We start from the raw sequence: 26,962 nt of genomic DNA, 5'->3' as shown, positions 1-26,962 counted from the left end.
CACCCCTTCTATGTTTGGATATCATTATTTTTTAACTATTGTTGATGACCATAGTCGGTTTTGCTGGATTTTTTGATGAAACTGAAATCTGAAACTAGTAACTTGGTTAAATCTTTTGTTTACTTCATTCAAACCCAATTTAAAACTACTATCAAGACAATAAAAACTGATAATGACCCTGAATTTTTTCTTAAAGATTTTTATCGAAAATAGGACATAACTCATTAGACTTCTTATGTTGATACCTCAACAAAATAGGACTGTCGAACTTAAACATCAACATCTTCTTGTAGTATTAGATCTATTCTTTTTCAAGCACATCTCTCAAAAAAAAAATTGGGCTCATGCCCTTATCATGCTACTTAATTAAGAGACTTCCTTCTAAATTTTTAAAACATCACTCTCCTTTTTCTGTTTTGTGTAACAAGGCCCCTAGCATTTATTTTAAAAAATACATCCACATCTTAATTATCAAATTGTTATTTATCCATTTTAAAAATTCCCCAAGTCAACCAAAAAATGGTGGGGTAGAAACTAGAAACTACACTGCACGAGGATCATGATTCATGAACAGCATTTCTCTTTCTCTCTCTCCTCGTATAACTATGTTTAACTTATCTCCCTCCCACTTGCTCATCAACTTGCACAAACTGACGACGACGTACCACTGATTTATTCAAACAAACCCATGCTCAACGACATTTCTTTTCTTCTTTTTCTCATACTATCAATTAAATAAACCCTATGTGGCTCAACAACACCATAATATACTACTATTATTATATCCTGCAACTTGCATGTCTTTTTCTCTCTTTCCTTAAATTATAATTTATTAGAACTCAGGATGAGAATATACATTCTTTCAAAACAAAGTCATGTTACAGCCTAATACAGCTCATTCAATATATTTCATTTTTTGACTAAATATTTTCTCAATCTAATTAATGTCTAGTAGCCCAACTTGTTCTCATCAATAATGATGTTGGAATAGGTGAGATCATGAAAGTAAAGAATTTATAAAATCAAGTATTATTTCTGCGCATAACTGCTCAGACTAATCTATATGCATAGACTATTTCTGCACGCAATGCAGCGTATTTTTACACGTAACTATAGATGCTCAGACAAATATATATGCAAAGAGAGTATTTTTGTACGTAATTGTAGAAACTAATCTATCAACGCAGACTTCGAACTCAAAATCTCGTATCCGAAATCATGTCTTCATCACATTTGCCTTAACTTATGGAAAGCTCAAAATTTCAAAAGCTCACAACATTTGATTTCAGGTCATAGAAACTTATCTACCCAATGTTCCAATACAACATTAAACTCGCATAAATAAAAATAAAAATATATTACAACTTGATTACTAATATTATTACAACTAAAGAAATGGTAAAAGATGAGAATTTAAACAAAAAAATTGTGATGAATTTATCGTTGATTTGATCTTGTTGAGGACAAATTCTCTGCAAATTTCGCTAGAGATTGAAGATTGCACCGAAGGATGGTATCAACAAAGACACAAGTATCATCAGTGGTATTCCCCGGCGGCACGTCAACGACGTAAGACTCAACAACGACGGTGCCTGTGCGGTGGTTACCGTCGGAGTCTGAGATCGGACTAGGGTGAAGAGTGGTGACAGAACGGTAGTTAGCCAGCCGGTGATCTCCGCCGATCATACTGAAGCTGATGACGTGTTGTTCATCGTCGAGGACTTCGAGTCGTTCGGTGCTGACGGCGGCGGGGAGGCCGGAGATGACACGGACTTCACGGAGAGTGCCGACGTCACCGTCGCCGAGGATGACGTGACAGCTTTTGACGAAGTGTTTGTAAGCTTGGGGATTGTCGAAGCGACGGACGACGGACCAGACGGTGGAAACGGGAGCGGCGATTTCTTGGATGACGGCGGAGCAGCACTGGTTGGGAGAGACAGCGTGGGTGTGGTAGCGAGCGACGGCGTCGGGGACGGTGGGTGTAGGGTTTGGTAACATCATAGTAATAGTTGTTTGATTTAATGATAACAAGTGACGATGATGTTTTTTTTTTTTTAGATTTGAAAAATGGAATGTGAATGAATGGTTTTGGTTTTGGGGTTTTTTTTTAAGAGAAAGGAGAGAAGTTAAATAAGTGAAGGACACAAGAGAAATGATAGACGGATGTGCACAATGATCATTGTGAATGAATTGTGCTTTATCAAGTAGAGATATGCACAATGAGCATAGCTGAGAGCCAGTCATACACACTGCCTTCATTTGGCAGACGGACACCAAGAGGGGGAGAAAAAAAGACTCTCTTTGAGAAATCACAGCTTAGGAAAATATGATTGATGGATTCAGGAACAATTTGACAAAACGGGCAAGATACATCGAGACTTATACCTTTTTTCACCAAGTTGCAATTTGTCGGCAGAATGTTGTTCAGCAACCTCCACATAAAGTTTTTAATCCTCTCTTGCAATGGTGTCTTCCAAAGTTGTTTCCACATACCTCCGTCTGCACCGTTTGAAGGGCCAGCCTTGTTTGTTTGAGCATGTCGCCGTGATAACTGATAAGCCGATCGCACAGAATATTCCCCATCTTTTTCAAAGTGCCAGATTAATTTATCCTCCTGGTCTTGTCTTGATAGTTGTATGCTTGTAATGTGGACAACTTCAGATGGTGCAAAGGTGCTTTTGAGAATCTCTTCGTTCCATTTCCTGCACTCATGATCTATAAGCATTGAGACTTTTGTGTTCGGCCTCCAAATACCACTGGCAGTAAAAGGCTTGAATTCCGGAATTGACGGGATCCAATTATCTTCCGCGATACGAACATTTTCCCCGCTTCCTATCCTCCATCTAGATCCTTTGATGACCAAGTTCTTTGCACTGCATATACTTCGCCATGCATAGCTTGGTTTATAGGCCTCCCCCGCTTCAGAAATGTTGCATCTTGGATAGTACCTGCCTTTGAAGAACCTCTCGAACAGAGAACCATCATTTTTCATTAGCCTCCAGAATTGCTTCCCTAGTAAGCTACTGTTGAAGTCTTTAATTCCTCTAAACCCCATGCCTCCTCCTCCTTTAGGTTGTGACATTCTCTCCCAGCTCATCCAGTGTATTTTCCGTTCTCCGTTGTTGGCACCCCACCAGAATTTCGCTAGTAAAGACTCAATCTCATTGCAAACATTGTCGGGAAGTCTGTAACAGCTCATTATGTATGTCGGTATTGCTTGGGCTACCGCTTTAATAAGCACTTCTTTGCCTGCCCTTGATAAGAAACCTTCTTTCCAGCCCTTAACTTTCTTCCAAACCCTTTCAATAACTAAGGAGAAGACTTCTTTTTTTGACCTTCCAAACACAACTGGGAGTCCTAGGTATTTTGAGTGACTGGCTACGGATTTGAATCCTAACCTGCTTCGAATAGCTTCCTGCACTTGTTCAGATGTGTTTTTACTGAACGATACTTCTGATTTGTCATAGTTCACTACTTGCCCAGAAGCTCTTTGGTATTTCTCCAATATCTTCAAGATCAAGGCAGCTTCATGCTCGTTTGCGCGTGCGAAGATCAAGCTGTCATCTGCAAAAAAGAGGTGAGAGATAATAGGAGCCTTCCTTGCCACTTTCACTCCGTGCAGCTCCTTCGATAAAATAGCATTCTTTATCAAACCTGAAAGGATATCTGCACAGATAATAAACAGGTAAGGAGAAAGGGGATCTCCTTGTCGGAGTCCCCGTTCCGGCACGAAACTTCTTGTAGGTTGGCCGTTTAGCAGTATCTGGTACGAAACTGTGGATATGCATCTCCTAATCAACATAACAAAACTATCAGGAAACCCAAAAGCTTTCATCGCACCCACCAGAAAATCCCACTCAATCCGATCATAAGCCTTAGACATATCAAGCTTCAAAGCCATAGTTCCTTTTTTTCCAGCCCTTTTATTCTTCATCCAATGAAAACACTCCATTGCAATAAGAGCATTGTCCGTTATCAATCTTCCTCTAACAAACGCACTCTGTTCTTCGCTAATAACTGCTGGTAGTATACTTTTTAAGCGATTAGCGATGGCTTTCGTTACTGCTTTCATAACAACATTGCACAGGCTTATAGGCCGCAGCTCGTGTGGAAACCTGGGGTTTTTTGTCTTTGGGATAAGAGCTATAAAAGTGGCATTGAGGTCAGTGGGGTCACGGTGGTTATTGAGAACATCCAACACAACCTTCACTACATCGTTTCCAACCGTGCTCCAGTATTTTTGAAAAAATAAGGCTGGCAGGCCGTCGGGCCCAGGAGCTTTTGTGGGGTGCATCTGAAAGATTGCCTCTTTAACTTCGTTTTCAGCAAAAGGGGCGGAACACAGCTCTTTTGCCTCAGTCGTGATTTCCTTCCCAACGTTGCTGCAGACGCTCGCAATGTTTTCAGGTTTTGAGGATGTGAATATTTCAGAGAAGTATTTTATAAGAATCCTCTCACATTGGGCAGCTCCTCTATACTTATTACCATCCGTGTCCTTCAGCAACTTGATTGTGTTTGTCTTCCTTCGTTGACTCGCTTTGCCATGGAAAAATTTTGTGTTACGGTCTCCATCCATTAACCATGTTGCCCTACTTCTTTGCCTCCATATTGTTTCCTCAATGGTTAGAAGCTTTCTTCTTTGGTCCTCGAGTGCTCTGTATTTTTGTATCTCTTCTGTTTCTGCCGCCCACCGTCTGTCTTCCTTTAGCAATGTCTCAATTCTCCTAAGCTCCTTTGCCACATTTCCTGATCTGTATTCTTTAAAGACAGTGTTGAGTTCTTTCATCGCTCTCAATTTTTGTGGTAGAGGACCTCTAGAACCCCTCCAAATCTGGTTTACCATATCTTCACAGCGGGAGTCCTTTGACCATACCTCTTCAAATCTGAAAAGATGCACCCTTTTCTCTCTGGTATACTCTTTATCAACCACGATACGAAGCACTGCATGATCTGATCCGTGCCTGGGTAGGTGAAACACCTCTGTGACCGGAAACTGCTCCTTGAAACTATTGGAAACTAAGACTCTGTCCAACCTGCACTGGATGTTCTCCTTTCCTTGTCGGCCATTAGACCACGTAAAAGGATAACCAGAAAATCCGACGTCGTGTAAGTAGCAGTGATCTAATACATTTCGGCTCCAAGAGAGTTGTGATACTGTTCTACAATTTCCCCCAATCTTCTCACTAGCTTGAGTAATATCGTTAAAGTCTCCAAACATAATCAAAGATTCCTCTGCCTCACAAGCAATGTCCTGGACTAGTTGCCAAGTTTTCCACTTTTGGTGTTCTTCCGGAAATCCGTAGATACCAGCAAACTCCCATTCTTCCTCTTCGTTTCCCATACTGCATCTTCCACTTATGTGATTTTGAGAGTGTGATGTGATATGGATATTAGCATCATCTGTCCACAGCAAACATAAACCTCCGCCTCTCCCCCTTCCAGAACCTCTACAGCTCACCGTAAATCCGTTTTTAAAACCAGCAGCCACACGAATTCGGTTCATTTCTTCCTCATTTGACCTAGTTTCCATGAGAAAAACCAGGTGGGGTTTCTCTAATCTAATGAGCCTTTTGAGGGCTCGAACTGCACGAGGGTGCCCCAATCCCCTGCAGTTCCAGCTCAAGGTTTTCATTGGTGCAGGCGGTGTTGGTCGTCCAACACCACCTCTGGTAAAATTTCCTTCCTTCCTTCCTCCTTTGTCTCCTGCTTTCTCTTCTTTTCCCCACTACCACACGCCTCAATTGGACCTTCAGTGACCATTACTTCGATCAGTTGCCGTTTGCTTGTCTCAGCTGTTTTTGTTTTGCTTTTAGGGCTTGTTGTCTTTCTTGGAGCTTTTTTCCTAATCCACCTTCTTCTTTGATCCGAAGAGCCTTTGGATCGGTTTCCTTCACCTACTCCTTCTCTAGACAGAGCCACGGCCCCTAATGATTCCGCAACTTTTTCAATCTCAACCTCCTTTTGTTTTGTTAGCATCGGGCTCCTAGTAACTCCCTCCGCTTCTACCATATTACCTCTAACACCCTGTGATTGTTGTACCTCTGCCTCGTCATTTTTCTCTTTCAGTTTCGTATCGCATCTGCTATGTCCCGACGAGATTTGGAACAAACTTTTGCTGCACGTACCTGAACTGGAGTCTCTTTTCTTTTGGTCTTCACTTGCTTTTGGTAACGGGGACGCACGGAGCCAATGTCCATATGAGAGGTCCTGTTCATCAAGTTCCTCAAAACCTTCGTCAGAGAGGTTCTCCACAGTTTCACAATCCTTCATTTGATGTCCTAATCTGCCGCAGACAAAGCAAAACAGTGGCAATCTTTCGTATTTAAAATGGACTCTTAGGTTCTTTTCCTTAACCTTCACCATTGTCCCTCTTTTCAGAGGATTCCTTAGATCCAGCATCACCTTGATTCTTAGGAACCTTCCATTCCGGCACATTTCTCGAGTGTCCATTTCTTCGAACTCTCCAAAAAAAAAAAACCCCAATGATCAAAAAAACCCCAAAACCAATGATCAAGTAGAGATATATTTATAACACACACAAGAGAAGAGGATGAGACGATAAAAAAATGATAGACGGATGTGCTAGCTTCATTGGTTCCACACTAGTGAGGTAACAACGATATATGTTTTTCAAGTACATTTGACGCCCAACATAAAACCTGATAAAAATTACTCGGGCCTCAAGTTTTTTCTCAATCAAACTTAATGCTCTTTCACACACGCACAACAACAACACACGAAAACACCAACAATGGAATATTACCTGATTAGCTTGGTTGAAACTCATTGTAGTTTATACCAAAGTTTGTTTTACACGTCATACAAGTCCTATGTTTGTAGACTTTGGTTCTAACTGTGAAAAACCATGTTTATGACCACATTGAGTAGCTTTTCAAACTTACGATGAAAGCGAAATTGAACACACGGTGCGGCGTTTCACTTTGATACCAAACATAGGAAAAATTCACAATTTCTTTCACATTGCTAAAAACTCTCAATCTACACTAGAAGAACGCCCGACAACTGTCTTCCTTCATAACCATAGGACGAACTAAACTCATACCCTAACAAATTTGATCAAAAGCGCAAAATCAACGATGAAGGATTAAATTCAGTTTATAATAAAAACTCTCGACTGTGAAACACCTCTGCCGCCATTGCAAAACCATCACAAAAAATTCTACGACCAACTTTATAAGCCCGTGGTAGCAAGATCCTAATAGAAAAATTACTTGTGTCTATGTTGTAACATCCTAATTTACCCCGGCGAATAATAATAAAATCAGAGTGCAAAATTTCATTCAAAGTATTCATCACAAAGCTATGATGTCACATTCTTCAAAAACATAAATATTTGCTCGTAGTTATTAACGGGTACATAACACATTTAAGTCGGATGAACCGATCAAAACAACAAAATCTTCAAAATATCTTTTATTACGCAACGGAAAATATTCATAATTCAATTAAAAACCAACATGGAAACTTAATTCAACATTTGCCAACATCAATATTTGAGAAGGCCTCAACAGTTATTCAAAATCCAACAAAGAAAACAAACAAGCGTTCATCCCCCTAGTAATACGTATTAGAGCAACGACGCAGACTGGAACTAACTAAAGGTAAACATCCTTCACTTCTGGTCACCTACACGTTACCAACATAAGGGTAACATTAAAACAAATAGGGTGAGATATCATAACAATATAAAGAAACGTATGATAATAAGTATATGAAAAATAAAGTCATACACATTTCACCCACTTCACAAAATCATTATCATCCATCAACAAGTAATATACAAGTATCCAACAACAAACAACTCATCATCACATCATTGGTTATAAAATGCAATGAGACCAACACCGACTAAAATACATGTGGTACCAACAGGGCATAAGCCCTCAATATAATGCCAATAAATAGAGGCAGCAACAAGGCATAAGCCTTCAATGATTCGCCAATCCAGACCAACAACAAAACATAATCCCTCAATGATGCAATGTATGCGAGTAAGGGTGGCAAATAGACAAACCTGCCCCGTTTAGGCCTGCCCCGCATAAGCCCGCATTTACTGACGGGCAGACCCGCTATTCTCTTTAAAAAAAAGTTTTTTTTACTCATGATATAATTTCAAAAAAAATCATAAATCCTAATACTACCAATAAAAAATACTATCATTATCCTACATCCAAAAATTAAATTAAAAAACCCTAAATATAACAAATTCAACATAAATTAAAATTCAACAACATAAATTCATCAAAAGTTCAACACCACAAATTCAACATAAGTTCAACACTTCAAATTCACAAAAGTTAGTAAATAAGTCATAAATAGTTTAATCTAACACCAAAGTCTCCAAATTCTCCACAACCAAAAAAGATGCACTAATCAATCTTTATCTACGTCATAAACAAATGATGCTCCTGTTGTAATACTTTTCGTCAAGCTTCCATCATCATTATCTTCATCATCACCCACTACATCTATAAAACAATTTAAAGTAAGTAAATAAATTAACAATATTGAAAAAATCATAAATTATTAAAATAAATTTTAATATTGAATTATGTGCCAAAACTATTAAAACCATGAAGCCAATTGAGAGTACAAATCAGTGCCTTTACATTCTTCGATAACAAGCAACTTTTCTATTTGTTGATAATGATTGAACCAATACTAAAAGCAGATTCAGATACAACAATAGTAATAGGGATGCCTAACAAATCATGTGCCAATAAAGATAATTCTTTAAACCTATTCCAATTCCTCTTCCACCATTGAAGAACATTCAAGTCATCAAAATTTTGATAACTTAAATCCACACTTGCCTCCTCCAAATAAACATCAAGTTGAGACTTTCTGGTCTCTATTGCAAGTTGTTGTTTGTGAACTTTCAAATCCTATTATGATAAAATGGAAAATAATAGAACATGTTACAACAGTTTACAACAATTTACAGCAACTTATAACATCAGTTTACAGCGACTTACAACAACTTACAGCAAGTTATAAACATCAGTTTACAGCAAGTTACAGCAAGTTATAACATCAGTTTACAGCAACTTACAGCAAGTTATAACATCAGTTTACAACAACTTACAACAAGTTATAATAGTAGTTTATAGCATATTACAGCATCTTACAGCCTATTACAGTAGGTTATAACATCAATTTATAGCAAATTACAGCAAGTTATTTAAGCATTTCACATCATATAACATATAACATATTAGAATAAGTTAAAAATTAGAGTAACATACTTACATTGAACAAACTCTTAGTGAACGCGTGTGAACTTGATTCTCCTCTAGTGATGGAAGATGGAGTTTGAGAGATTGTGGACGATGAAGTATGAAGATGACGATACATCTCAAAGAGAGTGTACAACTTCTGCTTAATTTCATCTGTTTTAAGCTTTGAGGTAAGTGAATCAACTTTTTCATACGTATATTCCAAAGAGGTAAGCTTGATCCTTGGGTCAAGAAACACTCCTAGAGCAAGAACCACACTATAATCACTCCAATACTTCTCAAACTTGATCATCATTCTTCAACCATGTCTCGAATAAGAGTGTTTTAATCTTTGACGCTTGCCATCAAAACACTGAATTTTCCAAATTTGCAAAAAATACAAATTGGAAGTAGGATAAGACGTTCCAGAAATCAAGTTTGTGGTCTCATAGAATGGCGACAAGAATGTGCATATCTTATCTCCTCTTTTCCAATATTCTTCTGAAGGGCAAACCTTATAATTATCATCATGAAAACTAAGACTTGCAAAGATACGTCGGTACTTCAATGCACTTTGAAGCATCAAATAAGTAGAATTCCATCTAGTGGAAACATCATAAGATAAACCAGCCGATGTTTCAACATTGTCAATGAGTTCAATGCATTCCTTGAATTTTTTCATTCTACCCTCAGAGCCCTTCACATACTTCACACTTTCCCTAATCTTTTTCAATGCGTCACCAAGTACTTTTAAATCCTCTTGCACAATCAAATTTAAAACATGTGCTGAGCAATGAACATGAAAGAACTCTTCCTTAGCTAATAACCAATTTTGTAAGATAAGTTGTCTTTTCAAGTGAGATTGCATTACATCATTAGCAGAAGCATTATCTAATGTGAGTGAAAAATCTTCTTCTCAATTCCCCAATTCGTTAAAAATTCAAGAACCTTTTTGACATCTCAAATCCCGTATGTGGAGGAGGCATATGACAAAAGTTTAGAATCCTACTCTTCAAATTCCATTTAGAATCAACATAATGAGCAATTAAGCAAATATAACCTTCACTTGTACAAGTTGTCCACATATTAGAAGTTAATCAAATTCTAGAGGGAATATTAGCGAACTCTTTCTTAATAACTTATTTCTCTGTCTTGAACATTTCATCAACATCAGCCTTAGCGGTATTTCTTGAAATAGGAGAAAATTCAAGGTTCAAATATTTCTTCAAATCCTTAATTTTTTGAAACTCCATAATAATCTCTACAAAACCACATCGGTGGGTCACCCTACCATTGTAATCTTGTAAGAAAGACCCCGTGTAATGAGATAGCTTCTCTTTTCTCAAGCCTAGTGTTTCTAAGAGTTTAGCATACATCATTTCACATGAACTCCCTCCATCAACGAGAATTCTTTAGATGCCGACATTAGCCATGGGTTTCAATATTACTAAGGGAAAAATCTAATTGGGAATCCCGCCTACTTTATTTTTGTCTTTGAATTCTAGAATGAGTCTTTCTAGTTCTCCTCACTATACTTTATCCTTTATTCTCTATTTCCACCAGCTTAGTAATATTCCTCTTCATTGTCCCCTTTGATAGTGTCTTTAAGGGGGGAGCCTCTTGTGATAGATGCGATGTAGTTATAGCTCCTTGTAACAGAAGTTATAATTTATCTTTTTCCTCTTCGAACTTATTTTTTTTTACTATTGCTATTATTGTTGTCTTTCTTGACCTTCTTTACTGCCTCAACCTTCTTTTTTGGAGATGATTTGTCTTAGCGGTGAACCTTTTCTTGCATGGTGATTCACTTTGCCTATTGGACTCTCTAAGGGAGCCTTTTTACTTTCACGACCGTCTTTGCTTCTTCCCTCCTACACATACCATCATAACATTCCTTTCTCAATCAACTCTTTGATGATATCTTTCAAATGGACGCATTTGTTCATGTTGTGCATGTGGCTTTTGTGGAAGCGATAAAACCTTGACACCACTGTCTTAGACGACTCTTTGACATGATGGGGGAGTTTTACCCAACCTATGTGAATTAAGAGTTGGAAAACTCTTATAATATATTTTCTCTCGAGGAGTTGAGATGCGTGTAAGTTGATAACATGACTCGTCACCCTTAGTGTGCATCTTTGTCGTTGTCATCACAGGGCTAGTTATCCCTGAACATGCCATTTGTTGGATTCCTTGACCATTTATCTTTTTTCCACGTCTTCAGCTAACAACTTTTTTCATAATTAATATATGACTAAGCTCTAGGTAGAATATCACTCATGCTTCCATCGTCCTACAACCCTATTTCAGCATTGAACATGCAAATTATCCTTAATCCTTTCTCAAAGATCTTGTATTTTTGCTTTTCATTGGACATGTCTACCTACATTCCTTCTTTTTATAGTGAATCCCAGTGAGGACGGCTATTGTCTTCGGTTATTGCTTCCGTATTTTGAACTACTTTGTGAAATTTTCACATAGCTTCCACGAATTGATAGAGTTATCCTATAAGGTTTTGAACCACGTACCAGTTTCTCCTTTGAGAGTTACAATGAACGTTTTGCATTTCACCACACTCTTTGCATGGTGGTAATTAAGCATGGTATCCACGTGTTTAGTATGTTTGTTCGGGTCCTTGATTCCATTATAGTTGTCCAACATTAGTGGGTTTTCAAGAGAATATGGAATCTTATAATAAATGATATGTTTTGACAACGGGTTCCTATAGCGATGAGTGGGGGGCTTGTCCATGGTGTCTTTCCTTTCTCTTCCCTATGCACATATCTTTGGGGGTGTATGGATATCATCCATTCCTCCTAAACCGTGAGGGAGAGAGTGACGGGCCTAAAAGTTGTGGAGTTATAATGATTTGGAAACCCTTTTATGGTTTGAGGAAGTGTCGTTGAGAATTGCATGAGGCATAGCACCAGGGTTACCATGTTGTAATACCTATTGTCATATAACAGCCTGCGGCAAAGCTATTTGTTGATTCTCTTCTACACAAGAAGTTCTCTCATTCAGAAGGTGTGCATTTTATTGTTGTACCAAGTTGTAAATGCTTGTGATGAGTTTGTTCTTTCATTACATCCCTAGTGTGGCTTGAATTTTTTGAAGGCTCTAAAACTTTTTTGGTTCAAGTATCAATGTTTGTAGTTAAGGTTGTTTAGAAGTTTGGTCTTGGAGTATGAGATAAATATGACTTTTTTATTTTTATGGTATTTTCTCGACCTTGCTTTCTTAGCTTTTAAGTGTTTGACCTAGAGAACTATGTCTGCTAATTTAGCCATGTCTCTCAAGTACTAGGTGTCTAGTTTCTTCCTAATGGAATAGTCTATGCCTCATGCGTCCAATTCGACTAACTCATGTGTAGGCACTTGAGTAAAGCACCTTTACTTCATTATCTTAAACATGTTAATATAGTCGTCTATTGGTTCAGCCACTTTTCGCCTTATGTTGGGTAATTCCTTAAGGCTAATATTAGATTGGTCCATATAAAATTATTCGTGGAACGCCCTATCTAATTGTCCCTAATTAAATGTGAAACGTGGAAGCAACATGGGGAACCTCGTAAAGGCGTTCTTAGTTAGAGAATTCGGGAAGAATTTCATCTTTAAATTCTCGTTATTTGTTATGCCTCCTGCCTTAGACTGGTATCGTGCTACATGTTCGATAGTGGACTCGTTAGTGTGCCTTACAAACTTAATAAACTTAGGGATTTTCCAAATCCATGGAAATTCAGTCTGCATCACATACTCAGATAGAGCATAGACAAAGTTTGGTTTATGTAAACCGACATTGAGGCCATTCTGGATTAGAATCTGTTCTACCATATTACCTATGTTGTTTCGTCATGCAAAATTATTCTTGTGAACATTTCTAACGACTTGGTCGACATGCTGGTCCCTAATTTCCATAACTACTTATGTACCATTGTGGTATGCGTTATCCTCGATTACTCTGGGCATGGGTGGTTCGACAAGCATCGCTAGTTGGGGTATCTTGTTATTAGGTAATCATTGGACTGGCACTTGTGGAGCGCCAAAAATGTCCGCAATTCGACCCATTTGATGTGCTAATTGCTTATAATCGTGGTTAATATTTTGAATCAACAGATTGAACACAATGCCAATTTGTTGTGTCACCATGTTAACCATCTCATGGTTACTCTCATCCATATGTTGCCTCATAAACCATAGGGAATTATTAGTTAGCATCGGCAAACCTTGTGGTTGCATCACTCGATCGGGGCTTCTTATTACGGACCTTGATGCCAAATGTTGATTTAACAGCGACGCCTTCGTCGCGACATTATCTGTAAATGTAGAATCGGGGTCGTGCAAACCTGCGATCATGGTTGTCGGCATGCCATATGGGTAATCTCTATGGCCTAGTGGTAACGTAAAACTCAGAACATAATGGGGCTAAGGGTCCCCTACGATAGCCTGAGTAACCCTAGGGTTTGTTGGGGTGTCCGCCACTAGTGGTAACGAAACTCCCACTAATGGAATTGAGGCCGAAGTGGATACCTAGCTTATAATGAGTTCAGTTACTCTAATTGTCCTTGAAGTCCCCATGCTACTAACCTTTGACTCGACGAGTGGTTATATGTCTAGGGGAGTTTTTTAGGGGGAAAGAAGTGTATTTTCAAATGTTTTCATTATCAATGTTTGTCTATCACAACATAGCATCAAAGATATAAAGTTGTGGCGTTGGGTTTTTGATTGGATGGCGTGACGGTTTCATGTAGATCATTAATTTTTCTTGTGGATTGATGTGTTGACAGTGCCTTGAGTGCTACTACTTTATAAATTGACGACAAATATTTGTTTATAAACAAAACATGTCACTTTCCCCTCAGATATTTATGAACATTGAGATAGCAAGTTATTTAACTATTTTAAATAAAAAATAAAATAAAGGTTTTTGCTCTCAGTTGTCAGTCCATCGAAGGGAATAAATTATTGATATTGCGGACCTAAAAAGAAAATGGTGATCGGTAAAGAATGACACTTACAAATTTTACCATCTACATTTTTTTGGGTTTCAATATCTTCTCAATTTTACCAACCTTATTGAGAGACAAGTAAAAAAATCAAATCACTAAATTTTTTCCGTGGATGATAACAAGAGGTGGAATCATCAACAACAACAACGAGAATGTCATTATGTGCGATAGATTGCAATAGCAGAAAAATGTTTTGTTTAAGACTGATAAAACTAATTTCTTTAATGATTGAATGCAACAACAACAACAACAACACATAACCTTGAAAGTTTTCCTAACTAATTTAAAAGCCTTAAAAAAATTTGTCTTACAATCTTTCTCGGAGAATGAAGTTTTCGAGTTTGGAGCGATCATCATATGAGTAATGTTAGAGCGAAATGTAATGATGAACGAATACTTTTATAGGCAAAATTGTGTAATCTTTACTCTTGATCGATGAAATAGATGACCTAATATTTAAATAAAAAATAATATAAAGAAGGGCGTCGTTATAAAAGAAATAAAAATATAAAGTGGAGTTGTTGGGATTCAAAATGTGTCTTAGTTAGTTTCTATGTCAATTATATATATATATATATATATATATATATATATATATATATATATATATATATATATATATATATATATATATATATATATATATATATAACCCCAAAATTTATACTTCGTTTTTGTAATGGATAAGATGAAAACTTTATCATAAAATAATTTATATATAAAATAATTTTTTTAAATAATAACTTATCATAAATGTGACCCCATGGTTCTTAAATTTCTTTTATGAATTAATTTATATTCTATTTTTTTTCTGTATTCCTTAAATGCCGTCCTTCAGAGAAGCTCTTTTGTTACTAGAGTTCAAGTACTTGATTCATTCAACTTATTTTTTATTGCAACTTTCTATTGACAAATATTTTAATGCAACTCATTTATTTTTTAATACAACTTATAGAGTGAGAATATACTTTTCGATCAGAAATTTCGTGGATCCAAGAAGGGTCGAATATAATGATACGCTATCCACAAGAAAATTTATATAAATGAATGAACTATGTTCAACTTGCATGGTGTTAGATCGTAATCTATGATATCCTGATTTTTATTCATACCATGTGACATTCATGCATGCCTTACCCACCACACACACAACCCCATATGCATAGTTGCATACCCTTTTTTGACAGTTCAAAAGCAGCCTCATTATCTATAGATATGCCTCAATTGGTAAGAGACCTTTTTTTTATCACTTTAATGTGAAGAGCCAAACTCCTTTAATTTGATTTCGTTTTTTCCTTTGTTCTAAACGTTAAAGTCTTGAGTTGTGTGTGATTACCATGCCCCAATTGACAGTGGTCAAATTAGCACCTTGACCCATATTTTGGTGCACGTGAGTGGAAATTGATATCAACATGTTTTCCCACTTGAACATTTACAGCTAGCTACCATGCAACTTTAAGGCAACTAAGTGGGGGCCATGAACGTGATCACAAATTCACTTCATAACCTCTCATCCACAAATTATTATATACTATGTACTACTACTATTTTTGTTTCTTTTTATGATTTTGTGTTCCAGCTTGTATAAGTAGCTCAAGTATATTTGGAGTGTTTTATAAGCTCAATGATAATCTGTCCAAAAATAAAAAGAAAATTGATCTTTTAAATTTATGTTGAGACATTATAGTATAAATCAAGATATATCATAAAGTAATAGAAAAATGTTATTCCTACATCTAAAACATATACTACACTACACCGTATTTATTGTTCATTAATATAGTGAATAGTGTTTTAATTAAAAAAAGTTTGAAAATATAAGAAAATTTCTTTGCCAACCTCCCTACCTTCTAGTCCACCTCTGGTGAAAACCCCATACTACCCCTGACTTCGGAAATGCATTTCCGAAAATGCATTTCCGAAAATGCAAGAAAAAGGTGTTTTCGGAGATGCATCTCCGAAAACGCCTTTTTTCTTGAAAAAATTGTCTTATTTCGGAAGTTCATTTCCGAAAACAGTATTTCGGAAGTTCATTTCCGAAATGCTGCGCGTTATGCAGATTTATCAAAACACTCCCCCTCCCCCATTCATTTACCCTAACTCAAATCAAAAACAAGCAAAGGCGAAAATTTGTGCAAACACACTTCCAAGGCTGCATCAAGGCTCCAATCACATTGCTATACAACATTCAAAAGCCCACAAATCACTCAATTTGTAAGTTTTAAATTTGTTAGATTCATTATTCAAATGCATGTTATTTAGGGTTTCAATTGCATAAATGATATATGGGCTGGTTGTTAGTAGTATTTAGGTTGTTTAGAAGCTTTTTGAATTGGTTTTATGTTTGATTTTGGGGTCTGCCATGGAAGTTGCAGAAAACTCCATCGCAGGGATGTTTCGCAAGTTCATTTCCGAAAACACCTCCATCCCAGTTTTCGGAAATGAACTTCCGAATTGTATCAGAAGTTCAAATTTTTTAGTTTTTTATTTTGTCTCGCATATTAATCGATTTCAATTGTTTATAGGAACATGTCAGACAACCAACCAGCACGCATCAGACAGGGTAGGGAGACCCAGACTGCGTCGGCTAGAGAGGGTAGGGAGTGTCCGTTTTAATTTGCAAGTACTTTATTTTTAACACCTTTGTTTATTGTGCCTGTTTCTTTGAAGTTTGTGTGCATGCGTTCTGACTTCTTTGACGGCGTGTCGCTGGTTTCCAACGTCTTTGTTCTTTAATGACTTGTTTGTTTCCCAAGCGTTTTTGTCCCCTTTCTTCTTTTATAAAAGGAGGTCTCATGGACCTTTCTTTCTTCATTTTTACGCAGGAATGGGTGGCGCTAAGGGAAGAAAGGGTTCTTCAACCTCGTGCTCTCGCGGAGTGAAGGAGGTGAAGGAGAAGAAGAAGGTTTTGACTGGTTCTGCTTCTCGTCCCCTGGGGGTCCATGGCTCGGACGTGCAGGCTCAGTCTTCAGGCGTGAGAGTCATGATCAACGCTGATGGTTCTGAGACTGAGTGGGATGAGGATTGGTATAATTATCTTCATTCGGAGGAGTTCGCTCGTCGGGCAGAATAACGTGTTTTTGTTTTGTTTGATGTGTATTTTGTAACGCTCGTCGGGCAGAATAACGTGTTTTTGTTTTGTTTGACGTATTTTGTTTTGTTTTGTTTTGATTTCGGATTGTATCTTTCGCACAGTGTTTTTGGATTGGATTTATCATCTTAGTATTTTCAGTTTATCTGTTGCTTATTTTTATTTGGCGTTTGCGTTTAATTAAAATGCGAGACAGTTTAAGAAAAAACATAAAAAAAAAAACACAGTTTCTGCATAATTCGGAAGTTCATTTCCGAATTCACCCCCATGAGGTGTTTTCGGAAGTTCATCTCTGAAGACACCCCCCATGAGGTGTTTTCGGAGATGCACTTCCGAATTGTGGAAATTTTTTTTAAAAAAAAGCGCTTCGGAAGTTCATTTCCGAAGCAGGGGTATTTTGGGATTTTCGCTGGGGGTGACCCCCATAGGGAGGTGGCTAAAGAAATTTTCAAATATAAAACTCCTATGTAACATAGGTGAGGTAAAAATCGCTTCACCCTCTTTGAAATATAAATATACCATGTCTTTTGCCAATCTAAGTATAAAATTTACCCCTTGTAATATTTTTTTGTTTGATTTTTTCCCTAGATTTGGTGTTTTATTTGCACGCTTAGGGGGTAATCCAAAGAAAAAATTACAGAAGGGAAAGTAAAAAATAATATTACGAGGGGGAGAAATCGAATTTTGCCTATATTATAGGGTGAAAAGTGGTATTAACCCAAAAAAAAAATTGGATTAAAAAAGACTGATATAAAAATTGTATCATTAACAAACTTCATCACTTTATTAACCAACATTTCATACTTTATCAACCAACTTTATTTTACTACTAAAAATCATTTTTAACATTTGAATGCTTATTAACCAATTTCATGACTACATTAACCAACATTTTACATTTCATTAACCAATTTTATTTTACTACTAAATTATTTTTTAATATTTGGACGCTTATTAACCAACTTTATCGCTTTATTAACCAACGTTTTATACATCATATTAACCAACTTTGTTTTACTGTTAAAGAATTATTTTTAATATCTAAAGCATTATTAACCAAACAATAAACTATATCAACCAATTTTTTACACTTAATTAACAAATTTTGTGTTACTACTATTCATACACTGTTCATATTATTATTCACGATCATTGTTCACGTTACTATTCATATTACTATTCACTCTTCATGTCACTCACTGTTCGCAGTATTTGTGAATAGTGAATTGGATGTAGGTGTAGCATATGGTGTAAACATAGCATACCTGTAAAGTAATATTGTGAATGAAGATATATTATAAAATAATATTCTGATGGTTACTCCTATTTTAGAAGAGTTATTAGTAAAATCATTGAGAAGATAAAGAGAAATTGTAGGTGGCTAAAATAGAATAACAATTTAACTATTATTTAAATAGGAGTGTATAGCATATTCATTATCCTCCATTCATATCATAGCAAGTAATTTCTTATAAATTATTTAGGATGTAAATTGAAGAATAACAACAATAGAAATACAAAATGCAATAAAGCGAGTTGTATCTTATAATGAATTAATCTTTCTTTAGAAATTTATATCTCTTCATACAATTAGATTGTTCAAGCAATATTAGTTTTGTTCAACTTTAGTGAAGCCAAATTTTTGCTACAGGCTCCAACAATTGGTATAAGAGAGATTGTTCTGGACTAGTCCAATTATCTTAATTGGCCCAATCTATCTATGAGTGTGAAGAGGTCTTATAATTTTTGGCCCACTCCATGGGACAAGAAGAGGACGAATTTCCCATTCGACCGAGCCCGACTTATCAATGGGTCCCCCACAGCCTAGGATTATCCGAGCACGTTGGACATCCATCCCTGCCAACGACTAGTTCCTCTTGCTTGGCTAGCCGAGACCTAATCAACGGATTCCTATATTTTGGACCCTGGAATTACGCCCGGGCCCACAAATATAGGTCGACCTAGTCCAACACCTAAGAGAACATTATAAATAGCCCTTTACACCTAGAGGGCAATGTAATCCAAACTTTTCCTAAAACTTCATACTTTATGTTGTACCTTTGTTCTCTTTCTTACTTTGGCATCATAATATCTTGCAAGTACAACCTCTTTTTTTCTGATGGCTTAATTTTGATTGATTAGTGCGTTTGGTACTTCTGTTTTCAAATCCCTTTTCAAAATATCTCTAGTATTTTCAAAATTGAGTAAGATGTAGAAGTATAAATATGGCGCGAGGGTACCATTTAAATCGTCTTGAAGAGACGAATCCAATGGCACCAGTTTGGTTTGCAAATTTTACACTTTGAGAACCACAATTTCATGATGGCGAGAGGTTGAAGACAACCTACGTGGACATCTCCAACCAATGATCATGTGCCACGCATCTTTTTCAAATCTGATTTAAAATTGTTTAATCTAGTGTTTTGCTCACTAAGGTCCATAATATGCACAGCGCGTCAGATCCCTTAGATTTGTATACTAACGCGTTTTGACATAATCCAATGATCTATATTACTTCTATTTTATTTTCTTTTATTTATTTGATTTAAAATTAAAAAATTAATAACTATTTTATTTTAATTGATAAAAATACCAAAGTTTTCGCTAAAATCTTCTTTTATTTTTCTCTTTCTGATTTATATTTTTCCATATTTTTATTTATGATTTTACTATTTTTGTAATTTTTCTTTGTTTACTTGATTTTAATTGGTTTAAAAATAGTTTTAAATTTCTGAAAAAATTATCAAACCTTTTTCTAAAAATATTATATAGTTTTTCTGATTTTATTATGGTCATATTTGAAATATATTTGGTGTTTAGATACTCATTTAAGTATTTCATCAATAATTTCTCATTATTTGACCATTTAAAATTCCTTTTTTTATTTCTTTAAGTTGTATTTTATTTCTTTTGATGTTTGGTTCTGACTCTTATTATATTTTGTGACATAATTTCTTTCTCCATCTATTTTCTTTTGATTTCTGGGTGTAAGTCTCGATGATTCCATTGTGTAGAGGTTAGGATTTTATCATTCCTCTGATGGATTATTTAGATGAAATCCCATTATGGTCAAAAGAATTCATCTGTACATTTCGTTTTTTTATCCATTCCCCTCCCTTTTCATCTCAATTCCATTGTTGTTTTTTATTGTTATTTTACATGTGTTGCAAGTCTTTGGAGAATGATCTTCTATATCATTTCTCTTATCTTTTTTTAAACACATAAAGTGTTATTGACCGGCCTCGTTGTAGGTAACTTCTATATAAGTATATAAGTTACTTGGCGATAAATTTTGCCCGTATTGGAAAATGATCATTTGTGGCCTAAATCTATATTTACAAGCCCAAGGATGGTTGATTATTTGACAATTAACTCAATACCTTTGAAAATTTGTTGTTAGGAGGTTTTGGTCTTATCAATCCTCCAATGAGTTTTCATCAATCTTGACCTAAGTTCATTATTCAACCATTATTAATCATTCACTTTGACAACTAACTTCTAATCACTAAATCCTAACTTTATCTTTATGTTCCTTTTACTATTTTGCTTTATTTTATCACATATTTTATCTTATGCTTTTATTTTATCATTCATCATCCATTATCCTGTTTATGCTTATGCACTTTTTCCTTTGTCCATTTGGACCCTTTTTTTGGTTCTTAAAATACTAATAATCAACATGAATAATAAAAAACTTAAAGCTCTCTTGGACTATGGTTACTATCCTGAGCACTTTATATGGGACCTTTTGGACTTAGTATTAAGAGCCTTGTTCTTTTGAGACCTTTGGACCTGGTGTTATCTTATCTATTATGCTTGTCTGAAGTCTTTGGAGTTTATTCCAATACATTAGGAATTTTATCTGTGTGCAGGTATCATGTTTGTTATGAAAAGGCTTTATATGTTATGTCAATGCAAGTTTTTCTGGAACAAAATCAAGATTTGTGAAGCTATGCTTAAAATGAGATTATTACCTTGGAGCTTTGCATTACTTTAGTTCAAGTTCTTTGTTTGCTATGTTGATTGAGTTAAATCTAAAGGATGAGAACTATACATTGACTTCTTTATGTCAAGTATTGGCTTCTTAATTGGTTAGATTTTTCTTGTCCTTAGCTTTTATTTTATGCATTAGGATAAAACTTTTGCCATTCGATAAAACTTTATGCTCTTCGATAAAGCTTTTTTTCATAAACTTTTGCCATTATGGATTCTTTCTTTTAAAATTTTCTTTTCAAGTTTAGGCATGATTAATCATCATGGTGGAGATGTAATCCCCTAACCCCCTTGATATTGATTGATATGATTGATTTTTTTCCACTTGATAGAGCTAGTGACATACTTGTTGATTTATCCAAGTTGGAGTCATTCTTTCATTTGTGATGCAAAGGATCCATCTGCTCTCATGTTCAAGTATGGTTGGTTAAGTTTTCTCATTTAAGATGTTAAAGTGTCTATCCATTTTTTTTACAAAAACCTTTGTATCCCATTTAAGAGGAACTACAGTTGTTCTGAATTCTCCATTGTACTCAGGAGGTATGTAGGCACAATATGTAACGTTTTGCCGAGCATATTTTAAAACCAAACACAAACTCTCTTTTGCACACAACTCTTTTACACAGGTTTTCAAAAAGGTTCCTATGGAGTACCACAGATGTGAGGGGTGTTAATACCTTCCTCTTGTATAATCGACCCCCGTACCTAAGATCTCTGTTTTGTTTTTGTTTTAAAAATATCTATGGGTTTTACTTCATTCTTTTCCCATTTCCTTTGTAAGCAATAAAGCGCGGTGGCGACTTTCACTAAAATAATGAGTCAAGTCAATCCAACGGCTTTGATATCAATTTTTCACTGCTACACAAATATAACACATAGATCACATATAAGGCTAATCGATTAAACACACCAAATAATTGAGTGTTGAGACCGCAAATGGAAGGTTTTGATATATAATCATTACCAAATATTAAGAGATTGTTGTAATCGATTATAAACTAAATCTAGCAGGTCCTAATCGAATAGGTCATTTTTCTAATCAATTTTTCAGCCGGGAAATTATTTCCAACTAATCAAACTTTCTCATAATTAGTTGGCCAGACTCTAAAAACATTTTCAGGTGATTTTGTCAAGTAAAGAGATACTTAAACGTATTTTAAGTGTGTGCGTGTGTGTTAGTGTGTGTGTGTGTATGTGTGTGTGTGTATGTGAGTGAGTGTGTGTGTGTGTGTGTGTGTGTGTGTGTGTGTGTGTGTGTGTGTGTGTTTGTGAGTGTGTATGTGTGATGCATGAGTATGTTAGGATTTACTCTCTTACTTTCACAAGACATTGGACACTCAGATAGACGCAACCAAGCGAGATTTCACACTTCCTCTCTTTCACAACTCTAAAGCTTTTAAGTTCCTCTTCCAGATATACCATTCATATAATCACTTCACTGAAACCTTGAATCTTCTTCTTTAAGAGGCTTGAGATAAGTTTAAGTTGATCACCATCTTCAAAGAGTTGGAAAGCTATTTCCACCGACTTCAAGAATCATATGTGTTATCATCATCAAAACACCAAGAAGGTTATCAACATCACGATCATCAACTTCATACTTGCCAACACATAGATCCATATTCTCCCCTTTTTTATGATCACAACGCATCTCTCTAGGAGGTATAAAAAATAAAAACTTAGATAAAGTTTGGAAAGGTTAAATTCCCCCTCACATGAGTAGAGAGTATACTTTATTCCCCTTGGGAGTATACTACTCCCCCTTTGACATAATCAAAAATGCATGAAAAACAAATATAACACATAGATCACATGTAATCATTTAGAGAAATGGGGAAAAAGAAGAAGAAGAGACAATTTAGCATACCAATATATGCGTGATTGATTTAAGATTCCTAATTTAGTTCTTATGAAAAAGAATCTTTCGTTAGGAAGTGGTTTTGTAAAAATGTTTGTGACTTGATTATATAAGACCTCAAACTCAAGTATGTATTCCCCTTTTTCAACATTACCCCTAATAAAGTGATATCTGACCTCAATGTGTTTACCCTAAGAGTGATGTATCAGGTTTTAGGTGAGGTTTATAGCGCTAGTGTTGTCACATCTTATTGAGACAACTCCAAGATTAACACTGTAATAACTCTGTTGTTGTTTCATCCAAATAATTTGCAAGCAAGAGCTACTTGTAACAACATATTCTATCTTAGTTGTGGATAATGCTTGTTTCTTGCTATGCCAAGAGACAAGCGAGTTCCCAAGTAAGTGATCATACCACTGATAGTTTTCCTATCCAATTTGTACCTAGTAAAATCGGGATCAGTGTACTAAACCAAGGCATAATCCACTCCCTTAGGGTACCATAAACTCATTTGTTCTATACCAATGAGATATCTCAAGATGCGTTTGATCGCAGTGAGATGTGATTCTTTGGTGAATGCTTGAAAACGAGCACAAAGACACATATCAAACATGATGTTAGGACAAGATGTAGTGAAATAATGGAAGGAACCTATCATACCTCAGTATTTGCTTTACTCAACTAGTTTTCCATTCTCGTCCTTGTCTAAGTTTCTTGAAGTCTCCATTGGAGTTTATATTGTTTTGGAGTTCTCCATGTCAATCCTTTTTAGTAGCTCTTTGCAATATTTGACTTGATTGACGAATGTTACTTCCTTAACTTGATGAATTTGGAGCCCTAGGAAGTATTGAAGCCCCCCAATCGAAATTTCTTGTTCAGTTTTCTTAATAATTTTTTTTATATACACTTTGAAACTTGTTTTCAAGCAAGAACTTGCTTAGACGATCGTGCCAAACTCTAAGAGCTTGTTTCAGATCATATAAAGCTTTTTTAAGTTTGAAAACATGATCAGAAAAGGTCGAGTTAATAAGAACCGAAGGTTGATTAACAATCACATCCCCATGAATTAAGCAATTTAAGAAAGCACTCTAAAATTATTGTCCGATTTGAGATTTTGACGATTATTAAAAAAAGAGTTTTTCTAACCTATGCAACATTGCGTAGGATAAGGGAAAATTAATACACCACTTTTTTAAATATAAATTACCATATTAATTATTATTTATGTTGATCCATTAATTGGGTGGAAGAGAGAAAATATAAAAGATTACTTTTCAAAAGAAAAATAATTAATATGATAATTTATATGGAAGAAAATAATATATTAATTGTCCTTATCCTATGCAATATTGCATAGTTTAGAAAAACCCTTAAAAAAATACACTAAATTAATGAAGTAATTATTGCACTTTTTACTATAAACAAATCCATTTTTATTTATTGAAATTTGATTTTTTTTATCTTTATAAAATTCAAGTTTTTATAATATGTATGAAGTGGGTTTTTTAATTAATTTTATTTAAAAATTCTAAATAAAAAACAGATAAAGACTGACATGAAGAAGACTAGTCAGCATTAATTTATATTAACTTTTTCGTAAAATGATATTTATATTATTACATAATTGTAACAAAATATTATAAAAAAAAAATTGTCGATTCAATATAGAGAGAAGAAGGGCACTGAATCGAGCGAAATGGATCAGATATTGGGCAAGGTCGGCTCTTACTGGTTCAGTCGGAAAGCCAACAAGGAACTTAACTCCGTCGGTGATGATTTCAGTGTACGTACTTTTACTTCTTCAAACCCTATAATTTTTTTTTTTTACTTTTCTCTTTCATTCGTTACTTCAATTCTATGCAAATGCAATATCTTGCTTAATCGATGATTCTTGTTTTCCGTTTGAATTTGAAGTATAATTTTTTATTATTTATTCGCTTTTCAGATTCGGATAGTGACTGTAGAAAGATATTAGATATAGGATTTTGATCGGTTTGATTTGATCTTAAACAAGTTAATGTGAAGATTAGGTTTCATTTGGTGATTTATTTATTTTTATAAAGAAATTGAAGGAGGAGTGTAGAATTGGGTTTATTAAGAAACTTTGTAGTTTGTTAATGTGTGAACAAAAAGAGATATCTCGAGCCTTATCAGTTAGAAGATTCAAGTTCAATCGTTTCGTAATACTGATTGATATCAGTTGTGTAAGATTTTGTTTATAGTATTGAGAAAATTTTGTTCAATACGTTATGATTCGGTAGACTAGATAGAGAGATGTATGAGAAGAAATGTGATAATAACTGCGCGCTAAAAATGCTATTGCTATTAGTCTTGATACTAGACTGTGGCGAATGTTAATAAGTAGATTTCATTGCTTGATTGATGTTGTTATTAACACCTTTCTGTTGGTTTTTATTAGTCACTTTCAAGCACCATTGAAGGAGGAACCAAATGGTTTGTCAACAAATTAAAAGGTTTGTTGTATCTCTATAATATTTCTATGTGTTGCTTAATCTGATTACTTTGTTTTGAGACTTGTAAAGATCATACTTATTAAATAAAGGTTTATCCTCTATCAGGCCTATTCTTCGTTCGTTAAGGTCCCGATTGATAAACAAGTCAATTCAACACTTAAAACATAACTGCTTTTCTTATAAACGCTTATATATTAGTTATTTATATGTTAAAAGATAAAATAAAGAGAAATTGTTTTTATATAGCTTTAACTTATTTTTATTAGCTTTTTTTGGATAAATTGCTTAATGAAGCGCTTATAGTTTAAAACACTTAACATATAAATGCTTATGTATAAGCTACTTTTATAACAAAGAATAAAATAAAAATAAACTGTTTTCATATAAGCTATAAGTTGCTTTCATAAGTTTTTTCATAAGCTCTTCCAAATAGCTTCACTAATGCTTGTGTCAGTAGATAAATCTGAGTATGTTAATCCAAACAAGAGCTTAAGGAAATAAACTGAAAACAAGTTATGGATATGTTATAAGCTGTTTCCGCAAACCCTCTCAAACAGATTTACTAGTGTTTAAATGATGATGTGTATGAAGGTATTGTATGAAGAAACACAAGAATGCATTTTGACCATTGATATGCACAATTGCTTATCCATGATTTCTACCAAATGCATAAATAACCATTCCCACTTTATTTGAAATGCGCCACGTATGCATTCTCACCTTTCTTGCATGGTTTTCTTTGTAATAAATAGCATAGCTCATAAAAGAATAACTTTACAGGAAAGATGCAAAAGCCGTTAACAGAGTTACTAAAGGAGTATGATCTACCAATAGGACTCTTCCCGCGCGATGCAACGAACTATGAATTCAACGAAGAAACAAGAAAGCTTATTGTTTACATTCCTCAAGTGTGTGAAGTAGGCTACAGAGATTCATCGGTCTTGCGTTTCACTATGAGTGTGTCTGGTTATCTGGAGAAGGGAAAGCTAACAGAGATAGAGGGCATGAAGACCAAAGTGTTGGTGTGGGTGAAAGTTACCGCCATTTCATCTGAGGGACCAAAGCTTTATTTCACTGCTGGCATGAAGAAATCAAGGAAAAGGGAAGCATATGAGGTTTCTAGAGATGGTGTAATCATAGATAAATTCTGAAATTCTGATGTGTTTGTATTGATTAATTTCCTTTTGTTAATAGTTAGACAATATAATGTATGTTTTTTCTTGTGGAATATTGAATTTTTATGATATGGTTGAAATTGAACCTCTATTTGATTATGATAAAGTTGTTTCAGTTTTTTCTGGTATT

The 26,962-nt window shown here is 35.2% G+C and overlaps 3 protein-coding genes across 3 annotated transcripts; 2 read left to right on the top strand and 1 right to left on the bottom strand.

Annotated features, from left to right (window-relative positions):
• Positions 1-985: 985 nt before the first annotated feature.
• On the bottom strand, positions 986-2,357 carry LOC131609416 (abscisic acid receptor PYL4-like). The gene has a single exon (XM_058881110.1). It carries the CDS (start codon positions 2,257-2,259, stop codon positions 1,438-1,440), a length of 822 nt encoding a protein of 273 aa, XP_058737093.1. The 5' UTR covers positions 2,260-2,357; the 3' UTR covers positions 986-1,437.
• A 13,823-nt stretch (positions 2,358-16,180) lies between these two features.
• LOC131611965 (uncharacterized) lies at positions 16,181-17,383 on the top strand. The gene is made up of 3 exons (XM_058883785.1): positions 16,181-16,455; positions 16,767-16,837; positions 17,067-17,383. The coding sequence occupies exons 1-3, from the start codon at positions 16,283-16,285 to the stop codon at positions 17,312-17,314; spliced, it is 492 nt and encodes a 163-aa protein (XP_058739768.1). The 5' UTR covers positions 16,181-16,282; the 3' UTR covers positions 17,315-17,383.
• A 7,427-nt stretch (positions 17,384-24,810) lies between these two features.
• On the top strand, positions 24,811-26,951 carry LOC131611964 (uncharacterized protein At5g01610-like). Its single transcript, XM_058883784.1, has 3 exons — positions 24,811-24,966; positions 25,603-25,657; positions 26,438-26,951. The coding sequence occupies exons 1-3, from the start codon at positions 24,880-24,882 to the stop codon at positions 26,806-26,808; spliced, it is 513 nt and encodes a 170-aa protein (XP_058739767.1). The 5' UTR covers positions 24,811-24,879; the 3' UTR covers positions 26,809-26,951.
• The last annotated feature ends 11 nt before the right edge of the window (positions 26,952-26,962 follow it).

The sequence above is a fragment of the Vicia villosa genome, linkage group LG6 (genome assembly GCF_029867415.1).
Source record: "Vicia villosa cultivar HV-30 ecotype Madison, WI linkage group LG6, Vvil1.0, whole genome shotgun sequence".
In the NCBI taxonomy this organism is placed as follows: Eukaryota; Viridiplantae; Streptophyta; class Magnoliopsida; order Fabales; family Fabaceae; genus Vicia; species Vicia villosa.
Note: the sequence above shows the minus strand (reverse complement) of the source record. Positions and strands in the feature narration are given on the sequence as shown.